This window comes from Barbus barbus (genome assembly GCF_936440315.1).
Source record: "Barbus barbus genome assembly, chromosome: 26".
NCBI classification, from domain to species: domain Eukaryota; kingdom Metazoa; phylum Chordata; class Actinopteri; order Cypriniformes; family Cyprinidae; genus Barbus; species Barbus barbus.
The window spans coordinates 6,700,096-6,715,360 of record NC_136754.1 but is presented as its reverse complement, the minus strand read 5'-3'; the positions used below and the strand labels follow the sequence as shown (position 1 = coordinate 6,715,360).

At 36.6% G+C, this 15,265-nt stretch overlaps 1 protein-coding gene across 1 annotated transcript in view; it reads right to left on the bottom strand.

The window, feature by feature from the left end:
• Positions 1-3,162: 3,162 nt before the first annotated feature.
• LOC306846657 (potassium voltage-gated channel subfamily KQT member 3-like) overlaps positions 3,163-15,265 on the bottom strand; it is a gene marked incomplete at both ends in the record, with an annotated part of 57,513 nt that continues 45,410 nt past the window's right edge. Inside the window, 7 exons of the mRNA XM_079380191.1 lie at positions 3,163-3,705; positions 3,782-3,866; positions 4,174-4,269; positions 4,766-4,897; positions 6,883-6,988; positions 7,228-7,463; positions 12,239-12,265. Of these exons, the coding sequence (XP_079236317.1) occupies positions 3,163-3,705; positions 3,782-3,866; positions 4,174-4,269; positions 4,766-4,897; positions 6,883-6,988; positions 7,228-7,463; positions 12,239-12,265 (1,225 nt within the window). The remainder of the gene's footprint in view (positions 3,706-3,781; positions 3,867-4,173; positions 4,270-4,765; positions 4,898-6,882; positions 6,989-7,227; positions 7,464-12,238; positions 12,266-15,265) is intronic.

Sequence of the window (15,265 nt, the reverse complement as noted above, 5' to 3'; positions counted from 1 at the left end):
GGGTGTTTGTAAGAAACCAGTCCATTAATAAATGGTTTTACTTTCAAACCATTGCTTCTGGCTAAAATATAAATTCTTTATCCATAATATTTATTTCTTCAGGGAAAATAACGTTTAAAAAGTTCATTTCTATTTCAAATAAATAAATAGTTTTACTTTCTATTTGTCAAAAAATCTTTTATCAGTTTCCACAAACATAGTTGTATAATACTGATAAGAAATGTTTCTTAAGCACCAAATCTGCATATTAGAATGATTTCTGAAGGATCATGTGACACTGAAGACAGGCTGAAAATTCAACTTTGCATCACGGGAATAAATTACGTTTAAAATGAATTACAATAGAACAGTTATTGTCTCTTCAAAACATGAAATTTCTTACAGGTCCCACGTTTGGATGGTATTGTATATATTTATGCAACAATAAACGTTGCATTCAATAAGTAATAATGTAGCATAACTAGTTGTAGCATAAATCTACTGCTTACTTTCAAATGTAACATTCCCAAACAACACTGACTTAAATGCAACAGCATCTGTCTCTAAACAAAGTTATAATTGAGGACTTCTAATTAAACAAGAACAAACTGCAATGTATATTTTAATATATATTTATTACTAACTGGTGCAATTTGAAGATTTAACATAAAAAATCAAGTTCGTCATAACATTTGCATATTATCTCATCAAATTAATCTATTAAAACTGGCCTTGACCAGAATGTAAATAAAGATTATTATTCAAAAACTGGAATGAATATAAGAGCTTAGAAGGCCACTAGTGTGAAATCATTTCATCTGAAACCAAAAAGAAGAGAACGAAACCATCATTTGTTGGGTCTTTAAATGGAAAATACACAACCGAATAGGTCCTAGGAAAATGAACAGATGCTTTACTGATACCACCGAGAGCAAAACGATTATGGATGGCCTAAAAAGCAAAATGATGGCAGGTTTGATTCATGATGAAGAAAATGTAATGACCAGCAGAGAGGGACTGGTGCTCTAAAAGGCCAAGGCACAAACAATAAACAGCAGTGTATCTGTGTACATCAGTAGTCTGAGATCAGAATATACAGCAGTCAGTAGTCAGAGAGAAAATCAGATAGCAGGCCTTACTTTCAGAGAGCAGTGAATAATAATAATAATGCGCAGCTGTTTGGTCTGAGATAAGAATTGACGGGTTTAATCCAAGATAAAGTGTATAAAGATATTAATGGGCCGCTTTATTGGGCTGATTTGTGACTGATTTTTAGTTGAGCTGGTTTAGTTGAGGATAGTAATGGACAACAGTGTTTGGACATCTGTGCTTATTGACTAGTTTGAATTAAAAAGTTGATCGTAGTGTTTATTCTGGGATAATGGGATACTGCCTTGACCTCATCATAACCCCAGGCTTATAGAGTAACAGAGAAGGACAAAATGGAACAAAGAGAAAAAAAACATCCATGGTCAAAATTACCAATAAATGAAATAACTAAAATGTTAAGAGTAATTGTTCATTTCCATTTTATGGCTTTTTTCTCTGAATTCAAACTCTTGGTTGTTATAGTAGGTATACAGATATTAGTACTAATAGTAGTACTATTCATCTCAAACCCTAAATGCATGTTGCAAAATTTGATTTGTGCTAGATTTACTGAGCATCGAGTCCCTTGAGTCAGAATTACTCATCCAGGTGAATGAGATGGTGAGTGAAACGATGTTAAACGATGCAGATGGACATTATAACAGCACTGACTGGAACAGCACGACCAGCTGTTCAACACTTAATCCACACTGGACTTGACAAATGACTTGAACCTCAGATTGATGAACTCTGAATTGATTTGAATCTTGATATGAAATATTATCTTGATACTTGATAGTCAGTGATGTTAAATTTCCACATTGTGAACTGTAAAATAAAAAATTAGATAATAAAGCAGAACCCATAACCAGGGGCAGGTTATAGTTAACCGAAACAAAAAACTAAAACAATAAAAATAGTTTAAAATAAATGTTAACAGAAAAAATATATAAAAAAACTCAAATTTATTTTAGTTAAGTTATTTGCCAGGGCAACATTTCTCATTTTCATTTAGTTTAACGTGATGTACTAATAAAAAAAACATAAAAAAAAACATAAATGACAAAAATCACAGTAAAATAAAAAACACACACGTTTAAAATGAAAATGAAATGGAAAATACACAAATAAAAAATGTAATTTGAAATATAAAATTATAAAACTAAATTTGACAACAAAACCACATTTGAACACTGAATTTACGCAGGATCTGTTCAATATGAAACCTTTTGGAAGACCGAAGTATTTGTTTTGGAGTAAAACATTCAGTAAGTGTAACTATTAAATATTGTAATTTGATGGGTAAACTGGTCAATGTTAAAAAATAATTCTGCTGTATGACGATAAAGTTTGGTCATTTCCCACAGTTAATTGACCCTGGAATGATCCGTGCGATTGTTGTAGGGTTACCGTAAGGAAACTGTAGTTATCACGGGAACGCTGGTCCCACGGTACAGCGGCAATATTCATTGAGCTGGCAGTTTTATGTGCCGCTCACAGACGGGATGTGCTCATTGGTTGGATTAAGGCCAGACACTTGAGGAATTCCTAACTGAGGCTCTGCTTTTGGTCCTTAAACGGCTAGTGGTGAAAATATGACATGTCCCAGAGTGCAGTTCATGCTGACCAGAGCAAAAAGGTTTGTACAGCCTGCAAAAGGAACTAAAAACGAGATCAAGATGTGCAGAGAAAGAAGCTTCCTCAAACCCAAGTATTCGAAATGAAAGCAAGTGCAAACCGGAGGAGACGTCGATACATTTAGCTGCTCCGTGGATGAGTCATGCAGTCCATGCATATGAAAAGATGTGTAAATAGAAAAATAAATGTTTACAAAAATGGCATAGCATCTGTTGTGTTCTCCTCCCTTAAAGTTCCCAGTCAAATATAACCACACAGTCTCGATCTGCCAAGTGCAGTGTCTACCACTAGAGATAAAATGCATGCATTCCATGCAGTGCTCTTTGCTTTGCAGGGGTAAAGCGTGACGTGGATACATATTTAGATATGACGAGTATTGTGTCTGTTTCGTTTTGTGCTGTACAGAGTCTGTAGTCTTTAGAAAGAGTGAGTGAGTGAGTGTGTGTGAGTGCGTCTTTAGGGTGGTGTTCCCCACGCTCCATCAGAGTGGAACCCGTCTCCGGTGGATGAGGGTGGAACAGGTCCGCTGGGGGTAAAGGGATCAGTGTCCGTATCCGTCTCGCCCTCAGCTAAATAGCGGCGATCGCGGCCCCAGCTCGACCCCGCCGTTAACCCTGAGGCCTTGCCCGTGACCTCCTCTTTCTCGGCGGAGATACTGAATCCGCTGGGCGAGCGTTCCAGCTCCTCATGAGTGACCGACAACAGCGACAGCGGCGTTCCCACCCTGCAGCCTCCCGATTGGCTGACGCTGGAGGATGGGGAGTGGCTTGGCAGTGGGCTGATGGACAGGACGGTCGGTCTGGGCGGGTTGGCGTCGGAGCGCATGTAATGCGGCGTATTGTGCGCCGGCGGGCCGTAGCTGCAGTACACGCGGTCGCCTGCGACGCTGACGGTCAACGTGGGGTCGCAGCGCTCCAAGGCCATGTGGCCGGGGCCTGTGAGATCATGTTGCATATGCATATCCACCAGGAAATCCAGTTTCTTCTCCATGTCTTCCACCTGTGAATGAGGCGACGACAGAGTTTAGCAAAACAACTTTAGCTAGGCCACACAACCAGCTGTCAGAGCGCAGTACCTGTCTCTCAACCCGCACAAATCTACCCATCATGCTTTGGTCTTCGGGATCTGGCAGGCTTGCTTTGGCAAGATATGACTCGTGTCTGAGAGAGAAAAACGGAGAGGGAATGTAAATCTGAGGAAAAGAGTATAAATGAGAATGGTTGCATCTATTTAATTTAATAAATATATAAAAAATGATACTAAATTATTAATAATAAATTATATATTTGCAGAGCTCTTCATTCAATATAGGGATTAATTAGTCATTATTATTAAATATGGTTGTGGCTTTATTAGGATTATGGTCTAGCAAAATAACAGTGTAGCTTTAAATATAATGTTTAATATAGGTTTAAACATAGTAAAAATATAAAAATAAATATTCCTTAAAGTTTGGTGAGCTTTTACCTAGGTGACTGCTGGGTGGGGTACGGAAATGGTGCTTTCTGGGGTTTCTTGTGTTTTGGAGTAAGAGGTGGTCCTGGTGCCAGTATCAGATCTAGTCTACACATGAAGCAAACAGCAAATATTAGATTATTTTACTCAAAAGAAAATTATATGTTACAGTTTAAATGATGCAAGTGAACAATTTGAAAAACGTTTGACTCATTTTATCATTATGAAGCCATTTATGAGTTTTCTATAGTATTTCTTTGAAAATGTGCATGTGTATGTTTTAATGTGTGTGTGTGTGCATGTTTATGTGGTTTATGAGGACACAAATTTGTATAATGACATGGGTATGACAGAGGTATTACAATATGAAGGTGGTTTATGAGGACACTGCCTATGTCCCCGTAATTCAAAAGGCTTAAAAAACATACTAAATGGTGTTTTTTTAATCTAAAAATGCACAAAGTCTCCTGTGAGGGCTAAGTTTAGGTGTAGGGTTGGTGTAGGGCAATAGCACACACAGTTTGTTCAGTATAAAAACTATTACGCCTATGAGTCCCCATAAACCAAAAAAAACAACGTGTGTGTGTGTGTGTGTGTGTGTTACCGTGTCTGTAGATATTTGATTCTGGTGAGCATGTCCAGGTGTCCCGCAGAATACTGCTCAATCACATCCTTTACATCATACGGCCTCAGAGTCTCCTTAAAACGCTTCTTACTCAAAAGGAATATTATGATCCTACAAAATGAGAAAAAAGAGAAAAGTTCTTTAATGTATTTGGATAAAAGCATCTGCTTGTTGCATAAATCTAAATGTAATGCTCACCAAGGCTGCATTTATTTGATACAATTGATGCAATTTTGTGAAATATTACAATTTAAAATAACTGTTTTCTATTTCAAAATATTTTAAAATGTAAAGTATTCCGGCGATGACAAAGCTGAATTTTCAGCAACCATTACTCCAGTCTTCCCTTCAGATATAATTTTAATATTCTGATTTAGTGCAAAAGTAACATTTATTATTATTATCAATATTGAAATCTGTTGTGCTGCTTAAAATATTTGGAAACGGTGATAGATTTTTATTTTTTTCAGAATTGTATGAAGAAGTTCTAAAGAACAGGATTTATTTTAAAGGTGCTGTATGTAGGATTTTGACTCTACAAAAACATAAAAATACCATAATATGTTTGTAGATATTTAACCCCTTAACTGTCACTCACAGTTTTGAACATAGAGATTATAGAGCACTATTCAAACTTAAATGTTTATAATTCATGAACGAAAACATTTTGTAACATGATTTTTATGTACCATTTCCATGGTAATGCAATGTCTGATTTTAAAATGGATTTCAAAGGATGAATTTTGAGATTTTAAGTTTTCAACTATATAATTTCTTATGATTTCTAAAGCGTGAGAGGGAAAAAGGCAACTAGGAAAAATGTCAGAACTCCTGTTGATGTAGATTTTTCAGGTGCACTCTTGTCATAAATTAATCTATTCATTTGCCTACATAATTTTTTAACAAAAAAGGTGGAAAAATATCTATTTAGGAGTCTTAGACCTTTCCAATGATATATCGTTTGTATAGTTTGATTAGATTAGGATTTAATTGTAAAATAGTGAAGTAAATTTAGGTTGCCCGTATACGGGCAGAAAGAAAGAAAGAAAGAAAGAAAGAAAGAAAGAAAGAGTAAAAAAAGTGTTTTTTAAGGGTTATGGACTCCAGATTTAGGGTGCTTTCTCACCTGCCTCATTTAGTTCGGTTGAATCGCACTAGAGTTCGTTTTACCTCTTGGTGCGGTTCGTTTGGGCAGGTGAGAAAGCAGCAATCGCACTCGGGTGCGCACCAAAAGCGGACCAAACAAGCGTACCGAGACCTCCTTGAAGAGGGGGTCTCGGCATGCTTTCAAACGAACCCTGGAGCGGTTCGTTTGTGGTGAGAAAGCAATCCGACCCAACGGACCAACGAACCAAGCGGTATGATAATTCATAACGGGAAATATGTTATATAAAAAGCAGCAGTCAGTGTCTTTTGTGTCTAGCATTCAAGCGCTTTGAGTACCCAGAAAAGCGCTATATAAATGTAACAAATTATTATTTTGTGAATGCAAGTGAGAACTTTTGATAAACTTTGATTTTGTTAGTGAGAGTATTTGTTATTGCAGTTGAAAACCAAAGAGCACCTCTTCATATTAAAATGTTGTGTAATTAATTACTCTTCTCCGCGCATTACAAGAATGCTGTCCTCAATTCCTGTAACTGCATTATATATATATATCTCACTTGCATTCACAGATATATATATATATATATATATATATATATATATGTATAAGTATATTTTCACTATATATATATATATATATATATTGAAAATATAATTATATATAGATAGATATATTAGAGAGGAATGACAGCTACATTCATTTTGCGTTTGCCAGGACAGCTATAAAGCCGCAATAAGCCCGTGGAGCAAACTTGTCAATCCATCTTGATGAATGACGCAGAGGAACGTAAACAAGTGACCTCTGACCAATAAGAGAACAGCTTTACTCACATGTGACTTGCATAAACACAGTTTGCTACGCTTTGCAATGTTGCCGTGTGAAAGCGAACCGAACCAAGAAGAAAATGCAACAATGTAACAAATTAATCCCTGTTTCGGAACAAAGCAAACGATCTACAGGTCTGAAAGCACCCTTAATATTTGTGTACCGCAGTGCTCTTATGACTAATTTGAGGGTTGGAATCATCTCCTCCAGCAGTATGTCTGGTGGAAAGCCCTTCTCCTCAGGAGTGGGGTCAGGCAGACCACCTGTATCTACAGTGAAACAACAAAACAAGGTTAGATTAATTGCATTGTGTGTCTACTAAATTGCTAAGAGTGTGTATATGTATGTATATTGAGTATGCATTTTAACTGTACAAGTACTATGTACTGTGTTTTCTAAGTATGCACTAGTTAAAATGTTTAATACTTTAAAGAAGTTCAGCTTTCAAAAATGCATCTTGAGTACAGTATGTGAATGATGTGTGTGTGTGTTTGGGAGTGTGCCATACCGTCTGAGCTCTGTCTCAGGGCGTAGGCCTTCATTCTGAAAGCAGTTCTGAATCTCTCTCTGTTACTGAACCCTGCTGGTTTGCCCTCTTTTGATGGACTCTCCTCAACTGCCTCTGCTGGCCCGCAGTTCCCTGACACACTTTCAGGATTGGCAGCAGGCATCATCACACGGGCCCTTACCGTCGACGGTCTCGGAGTCGACAGCCGTACACGTTCCAACAAACTCAACTTCTGGCTAAAGAAGAGACAGAATAACAGATGAGTTGAATCTCAGAGCTCTGAACACATTTAGTTAATATTCCTTATCATTTTGTAATTCTTACTGAGTGTTCCTCAAGAGACAAAACAGTCCGTTAGGAATCAAAAATGGGAGAGGAGCGGATGTTGATAGTGTGGTACAGCACAGGTCAAGTTAACAAAATCACAAAATAGAAATTATTTCCATTGACATATGTTTTCCATTTTAAATGAAAAATATATCTTATAGTATATATATCTCTAACAGTATATATATATATATACGTATACTGTTAGAGATATATATACTTTATATATAAGAGATTTTTTTTCAGCTCATTCTGATTCTGTAAAAAAAATATATATATATATATATATATATATATATATATATTTTTTTTTTTTTTTTTTTTTTTAAGTGTTGAAAAAAGTGTTGGCCCCCTTCCTCATTTTTTTTTTTTTTTTGCATGTTTGTCACACTTTAATGTTTCAGATCATCAAACAAATTTAAATATTAATCAAAGATAACACAAGTAAACACAACATGCAGTTTTTTTTATTATGAAGGGAAAACAAAATCCAAACCCACATGGCCCTGTGTGAAAAACTGTTAAAACATAACTGTGGTTTATCACACCTGAGTTCAGTTTCTCTAGCCACACCCAGGCCTGATTACTGCCACACCTGTTCGCAATCAAGAAATCAATTAAATAGGACCTGCCTGACAAAGTGAAGTAGACCAAAAGATCCTCAAAAGCTACACATCATGTTGAGCTCCAAAGAAATTCAGGAACTAATGAGAAAGAAAGTAATCGAGATCTATCAGTCTGGAAAAGGTTATAAAGCCATTTCTAAAGTTTTGGGACTCCAGCGAACCACAGTGAGAGCCATTATCCACAAATGGCGAAAACATGGAACAGTGGTGAACCTTCCCAGGAGTGGCTGGCCAACCAAAATTACCCCAAGAGCGCAGCGACGACTCATCCAATAGGTCACAAAAGACCCCACAACAACATCTAAAGAACTGCAGGCCTCACTTGCCTCAGTTAAGGTCAGTGTTCATGACTCCACCATAAGAAAGAGACTGGACAAAAATGGCCTGCATGGCAGAGTTCCAAGACGAAATCCGCTGCTGAACAAAAAGAACATAAAGGCTCATCTCAGTTTTGCCAGAAAACATCTTGATGATCCCCAAGACTTTTGGGAAAATACTCTGTGGGCTGACGAGACAAAAGTTAAACTTTTTAGAAGGTGTGTGTCCCATTACATCTGCCGTAAAAGTAACAGCATTTCAGAAAAAGAACATCATACCAAAAGTAAAATATGGTGGCGGTAGTGTGATGGTCTGGGGATGTTTTGCTGCTTGAGGACCTGGAAGACTTGCTGTGATAAATGGAACCATGAACTCAGCTGTCTACCAAAAAATCCTGAAGGACAATGTCCGGCCATCTGTTCGTGACCTCAAGCTGAAGCGAACTTGGGTTCTGCAGCAGGACAATGATCCAAAACACACCAGCAAATCCACCTCTGAATGGCTGAAGAAAAACAAAATGAAGACTCTGGAGTGGCCTAGTCAAAGTCTTGACCTGAATCCTATTGAGATGCTGTGGCGTGACCTTAAAAAGGCGGTTCATGCTCGAAAACCCTCCAATGTGGCTGAATTACAACACTTCTGCCAAGATGAGTGGGCCAAAATTCCTCCACAGCGCTGTAACAGACTCATTGCAAGTTATCGCAAACGCTTGATTGCAGTTGTTGCTGCTAAGGGTGGCCCAACCAGTTATTAGGTTTAGGGGGCAAGCACTTTTTCACACAGGACCATGTGGGTTTGGATTTTGTTTTCCCTTCATAATAAAAAACTTCATTCAAAAACTGCATGTTGTGTTTACTTGTGTTATCTTTGATTAATATTTAAATTTGTTTGATGATCTGAAACATTAAAGTGTGACAAAATCAGGAAGGGGGCCAACACTTTTTCACACCACTGTATATATATATATATATATATATATATTCACATACATATATATATATTCATATTATACTTGAATAAAAACACTTATATTAAATTGTAATAATACTTCACAATATTACACTTTTGATTAAATAAATGCAGGCTTGATGAAATATTATATTTACCAGTCTGAGCTAACTTTAAAACTGTACTCTTCAAACTCTTCAAACTATTCAGAACTAATTACAACTTTCAGGCCAACATTAAAGTTCATATTAAACTTTTCTAGCTTAATGTAAGTGAGTATGTAGGCAGTAGGTCTATGCAAAGGTGTGCAGGCCCCTCCATAAGCCTTGGGGAATCTGTTAGTCTTAATGTGGTCCTACACACACACACACACACACACACACACACACACTCTCTCTCTCTCTCTCTCTCTCTCTCTCTCTCTCTCGCTCTCTCTCTCCCTTCCTGCAGGAGAAACTGAACCCTTCCAAACAAACAACGCAGGGCATTCTCTTGTGAAGGGTCCCCAAGGATGGACACACACACATAGACTATGCGCTGCAGCACACACAGTATCTCTTGAGTACAGTGAAAAGAAGAAGATTGAAGTGGTGAGAGGGACTGAAAATCTTGAAATGCTCCACAATTACAGCTTATTACCAATCAGTTACTGATACAACACTTTCCCACACACACACACAAAACACAATCTGTCTACAGTCGATTCAAACTATCTGAGAGGGTTTTTAATGATTGAAAAGTGAGTCTGTGTGTTTATGTGAGTGTGTTGTAGATACATCGGACATACAGGAAAGCAGTGAAAACGGGAGAACAGACAGAAAGAGAATCAACGTATAGATTTCACATGATAAAAAAGAATGGAGAAAAATATCACAAGCTACTTAACAGTGTGTGTATGGTCCAGTTTCTCCATTTTGGACTTGTTTTAGTTGGTCATTGATAATGTCAGGCTGCAGGTTTCCCAGCCATTTGGCTTTGTTTGTATGTGTGCATGTATGTATTTATACCAGTGGGTCAGGTTTTGCTTACATTGTGGGAACAAAATGTCGGTAAATGGATGGTAAGACCTGAAATCACCTGCATACTAGACAATGTTTTAATAAAAATGTAAAAGTGCTTAAAGGATCGGTCAGGAAATGAAGTCTGAAGTCAGAATTCTGATTCAACTTAGCAAGTCTATTATTGATTCTTTCAATGAGCACTTTTCAGAAAGCAAAAATTTGTCTAAACTAAACAACAATGCGTTTTCTCACAAACTTTTTGGTTCCGTAAAAAATGTGTTTGCTTGCAAAACTTTTTCATTCCAGTGATAAAGTTTGCATTTGTTTACAAATATTTTGCATTCCCCAGTGAAACTTTGCATGCGCTTGCACGAAAGAAATAATAGAAATAAAGAGGCGGGAGGAAAAACAGTGTTCAGGGAAGCATTTACATTGATGAGAGAACGCATACATTTTGTGAGTGAATGCAAAGTTTCTTAGGGCAATTTTGTTAGCAAATGCGAAAACAATGAAATATATTTTCCCCATCTTTGTGTCCCTTTATGGGCTCCATATTCTGATAAACTTTTTTCATTATTATTTTTAACCAAAAAAAATCTGTTTTGAGTGTTTATCTTTAACTACATTTTGTCATATGAAAAACCAATCTGATCTGTCAATCGTTTTGACTGATTCACTCAAAATAATTAGTTCATAAGAGTCATTTGTTCCTGAATTGGACTATACTGGACAATGTGGACAATGCAATAGAAATGTGGACTCTCTATTTGTTTTTATGTTTAGACATTCAAGAACAGTTAGCTAAACCAAACATCAAGAAAATAAGGAACCAGTTCAGAAGAAAAAACAGTTCTGCCTTCGGCTCAGTGCAAAAAAAAAACGAAGTGAGCGAAAAAGTCTTTACCATGATAGTAAAGTACAAGTGTGCGTGTTTGGTTTGGTTTCTCCATTTACTGGTGGTGGACGAGGAGACACCACCCCTCACAATGTAGAGCGCTTTGAGTGCTTAGAAAAGCAGAAAAGCACTATATAAATGTAATGAATTATTATTATTATTATTTGGAATTGCTTGGTAGGTCACCGGTAGTGTTAATGTCAGGCTACAAGTTTCCCAGTGTATGTGGATATTTGCGCAGTGTGTGTGTTTGTGTGTTTTGCACTAATGTATTAGCAGTATTAATGTGTAATCTGATCTCTGATCTGGACTGAACATGGATTACTGGTCTCGGGTCAGGCGCTACAAACAAGCCCAGCACTCAATGTTTCTATCTGTAAATCTTCTGTCTTTTAACAAATGGACTGTCAGGCCAGTGTCCAGGTCAAGGACAACTGATACTCATGATTATTATATACGCAGTCCATCTTTGTCAAGGCTCGTCATGCTTAGATCACTAATAACAGTTCCCATCATTTTCCTTACAGTGACACGGACGTCACACTTCCAGCCGTCCATTAAATTCTCCCACACACACACTCAAATTCCCTCTCCCTCGCTCTGCAGTGACACCGTCATCTATCAGTGATCCATAATTCACTCTTTTCTAATGGACTCGGTAATATCACATATAGAACTACTGTCCGCGTGTCCCCGAACTGAGAAACGAGCTCTCCCAATCTCTCACACACAGATACGCACTGCTGGTCATTGCGCCTTTGGCGCTGAATTAATGGAGGTGGTGGTTATTAGGAGTTATTTAAGGAAACACATTTCACAGATTCATTAATCTCACATTTCCCAGAGATGCTGTAAAGCTTTAAAACAGGGAATGAGAGAGAGAGAGAGAGACTTACCTGGCCATAACCTCAAGAGGCTCCTTCCTGCAGGTGACAGAAACAACACACGCATTTAGTTTGACCAGATTACATTTATGATAAATAACAAAACTCTCTTCATTTACTCCAAATGACCACTAGGGTGCGTTTGAGTATTCATATACACATAACTGTATTTTCACATAACTGTGTTAATATTTGTAAACAAGTATGAAATTAATTTAATGTACCAACAATAATTAAATGCTAGATATAGTTTGTTTATTGGTGGCTAGTTAGAAGTTACTAACTGAAATCACAATGCCAAGTGTCAGTAAGGGAGCAGTATGAATAAATGTGCATAAAATAAATGCTAATAAATGACACTTAATCGAATATATATATATATATATATATATATATATATATATATATATATTCGATTAAGTGTCATTTATTAGCATTTATTTTATGCATTTATATATACATTTATATATATATATATATATATATCCTCCTGAGACCCCCCCAAAAAAAGCTTTGTGAATTTAGTATTTTTTCATGTCATTACATTGTTTAGAGCATTAGAAAAAAATTTAAAATTAACATTTTTGAAAAATTATATTTTTTCTATGTCCTCTGTAGAGGACACTAGGACTAAGTTTTTCTAAAAATATAATGGCATGAATAGACATCAAAAAGGCTAAACAATGGGATTTTTTTTTAAAAACACCAATACATTTTTAGGTTTCAGGATTTTTTTCTTCTAAACTTTGTTTAAGGATGATTCTCAACTATGTTATAAAATATATAACAAAATGATTTGATATATTATGTAATATGTCTGTACAAATTTCTATAAACTGGTTTTCCCATTAAACAGTGTATCTATACTGTATCTAATTTGCATATTAATGTGTTGCTGTTGGGACAGCATGTTGAAAAAAAGAATTGTCATAATGGGAGTAATAAATGACCAGATTTTCATAATAATATCTAATATTTAATAACAAAATAGATATATAATTTATTTTCCTATTCAATTGTTATGTCTCCCAAAATGCATAATAAACATCATTTTAGTCCTGTGTCCTCTGCAGTGGACATGTATGAAATTATGTCCTGTTTCATAACAGGAAGTCATATTTGAATTTGAAAACCCATAACATTTTACTGAGATGTTGCTTTATGACAAACAATTAGAAAATTATTCAGATTTAAATGACAATTACAAAATATAATCCTATTTCCATAAGGATGTCAAATGTTTCACTAAATTAAATTTAGCCATCTTTAAAGACCGAGGAGAGGGTGTGGTCATGGAGAAACTTCCAATCATTTAGTATCTCTGTAAAGCCCTGAATGTGCTCTGTACAGGACATCCAGACTTACAACTGTGACATGTGAGGTCTCAGAGAAATTCACTAAAATATAATGTCCCCTACAGAGGCAAAAACTCCAGAGCTGGGTCTCACTGTATACATACATATATACAGTGCCCTCAAAAAGTATTGGAACAGTAAAGAAAAAACTGCTCTGTTGGCTGTGGAGTCAAGACATTTACAAATATGATTAAAAGATGAATATGAGACAAAACTACAGAATGTCACATTTTATTATTGAGTGATTCAACACATAGATGTTTTACCAGCTAAGAAGTTTCATCCCTTTATCTGATGTGAGCATAAGTATTGGAACAGTTGCCTCACAGGTCTTTCTAAGTGATCAGCTGTGTCCTGTTGCATTAATTCTTCAGATATTAAAAGCAGGGAATGTGTCGTATCAGTTATATCCATTACTTCTGTATTCTGAATCCTTCAATCGATGATGACGTACACAAACCAGGATGAAGACGAGGGAGCTGACTTTAAGAGAAAAGCAAGCAATTTGGATGCTAAAAGAAAAGAGGAAGTCAATTAGAGCTATAGCAAAAATAAAGGGCATGGAGAAATCAAGAGTTTGGAAACCAACAACTACCTGATTGGCTGAGAAAACAACAGTAGTTGATGACAGACAAATCATAAAAGCTGTGAAAATGAATCCTAAAAGACGTGTCTGTAAAATCACCCGCAACTTCCAGAAAGCTGGGGTGATGCTCTGACAATCTACTGTCCTCAGGAGACTTTGACACAGAATTACAGATGCTACACAGCCAGATGAAAACCTATGACCAGCACCAAAAATAGAAAGGCAAGATTAGAGTTTGCAAAAAAGCACAAAGGTGAGCCAGAAGAGTTTTGGAACTGTGTTTATGGACCGATGAGACAAAGATGAACCTTTATCTAAGTGATGGGAAAGCAAAAATGTGGAGAAAAAAAAGGAACTGCAAACGATCCCAAGCATACAGCCTCATCTGTAAAGCATGGTGGAGGTGGTGTCATGGTATGGGCATGCATGGCTGTCTCTGGAAGAGGCCCTCTCAAATTTACTGATGACTTAATGTATGATGACAGTAGCAGAATGAATTTATAAGGGCAAAGAAATGGAAAGTCTTAAATTGCTCAAGTCAATCTCCAGATTTAAATCCGGCTGAACATGAATTTCACCAGCTGAAGAGGAGAGTAAAGGCAGAAACTCCCCAAAACAAGCAACAACTGGAATTGGCTGCATTAAAGGCTGGGAAAAGTATTTCAAAGGATGAGACCAAGAGTCTGGTGATGTCTATGAGTCACAGACTCACTGCTGTGATTGAGCGCAAGGGATCTGCAACTAAATAATAGCTTTTAATCTTTTATATCTGCCTTATGTTCAACTGTCCCAGTACTTATGCTCACATCAATGAGTGGGATGGACTCTAAAAGTGCTGTTCTTTTTATTTGGTAAAACATGTATGTGATGAAACAGCTAATAATAAAACGTGCCATTCTGTAGTTTTGTCTCATAATCATATTTTAATCATATTTTTTAAATGTCTTGACTCCACAGCCAACAGAGAAATTTTGTCTTTACTGTTCCAATATTTATGGAGGGGACTATATATATATATAAGAGAGATGGTAGTATACGTTGTGTCAGGATTATTGATTTATTACCCTCATAAAAATTCCACCCCCCTCCCATAACTGG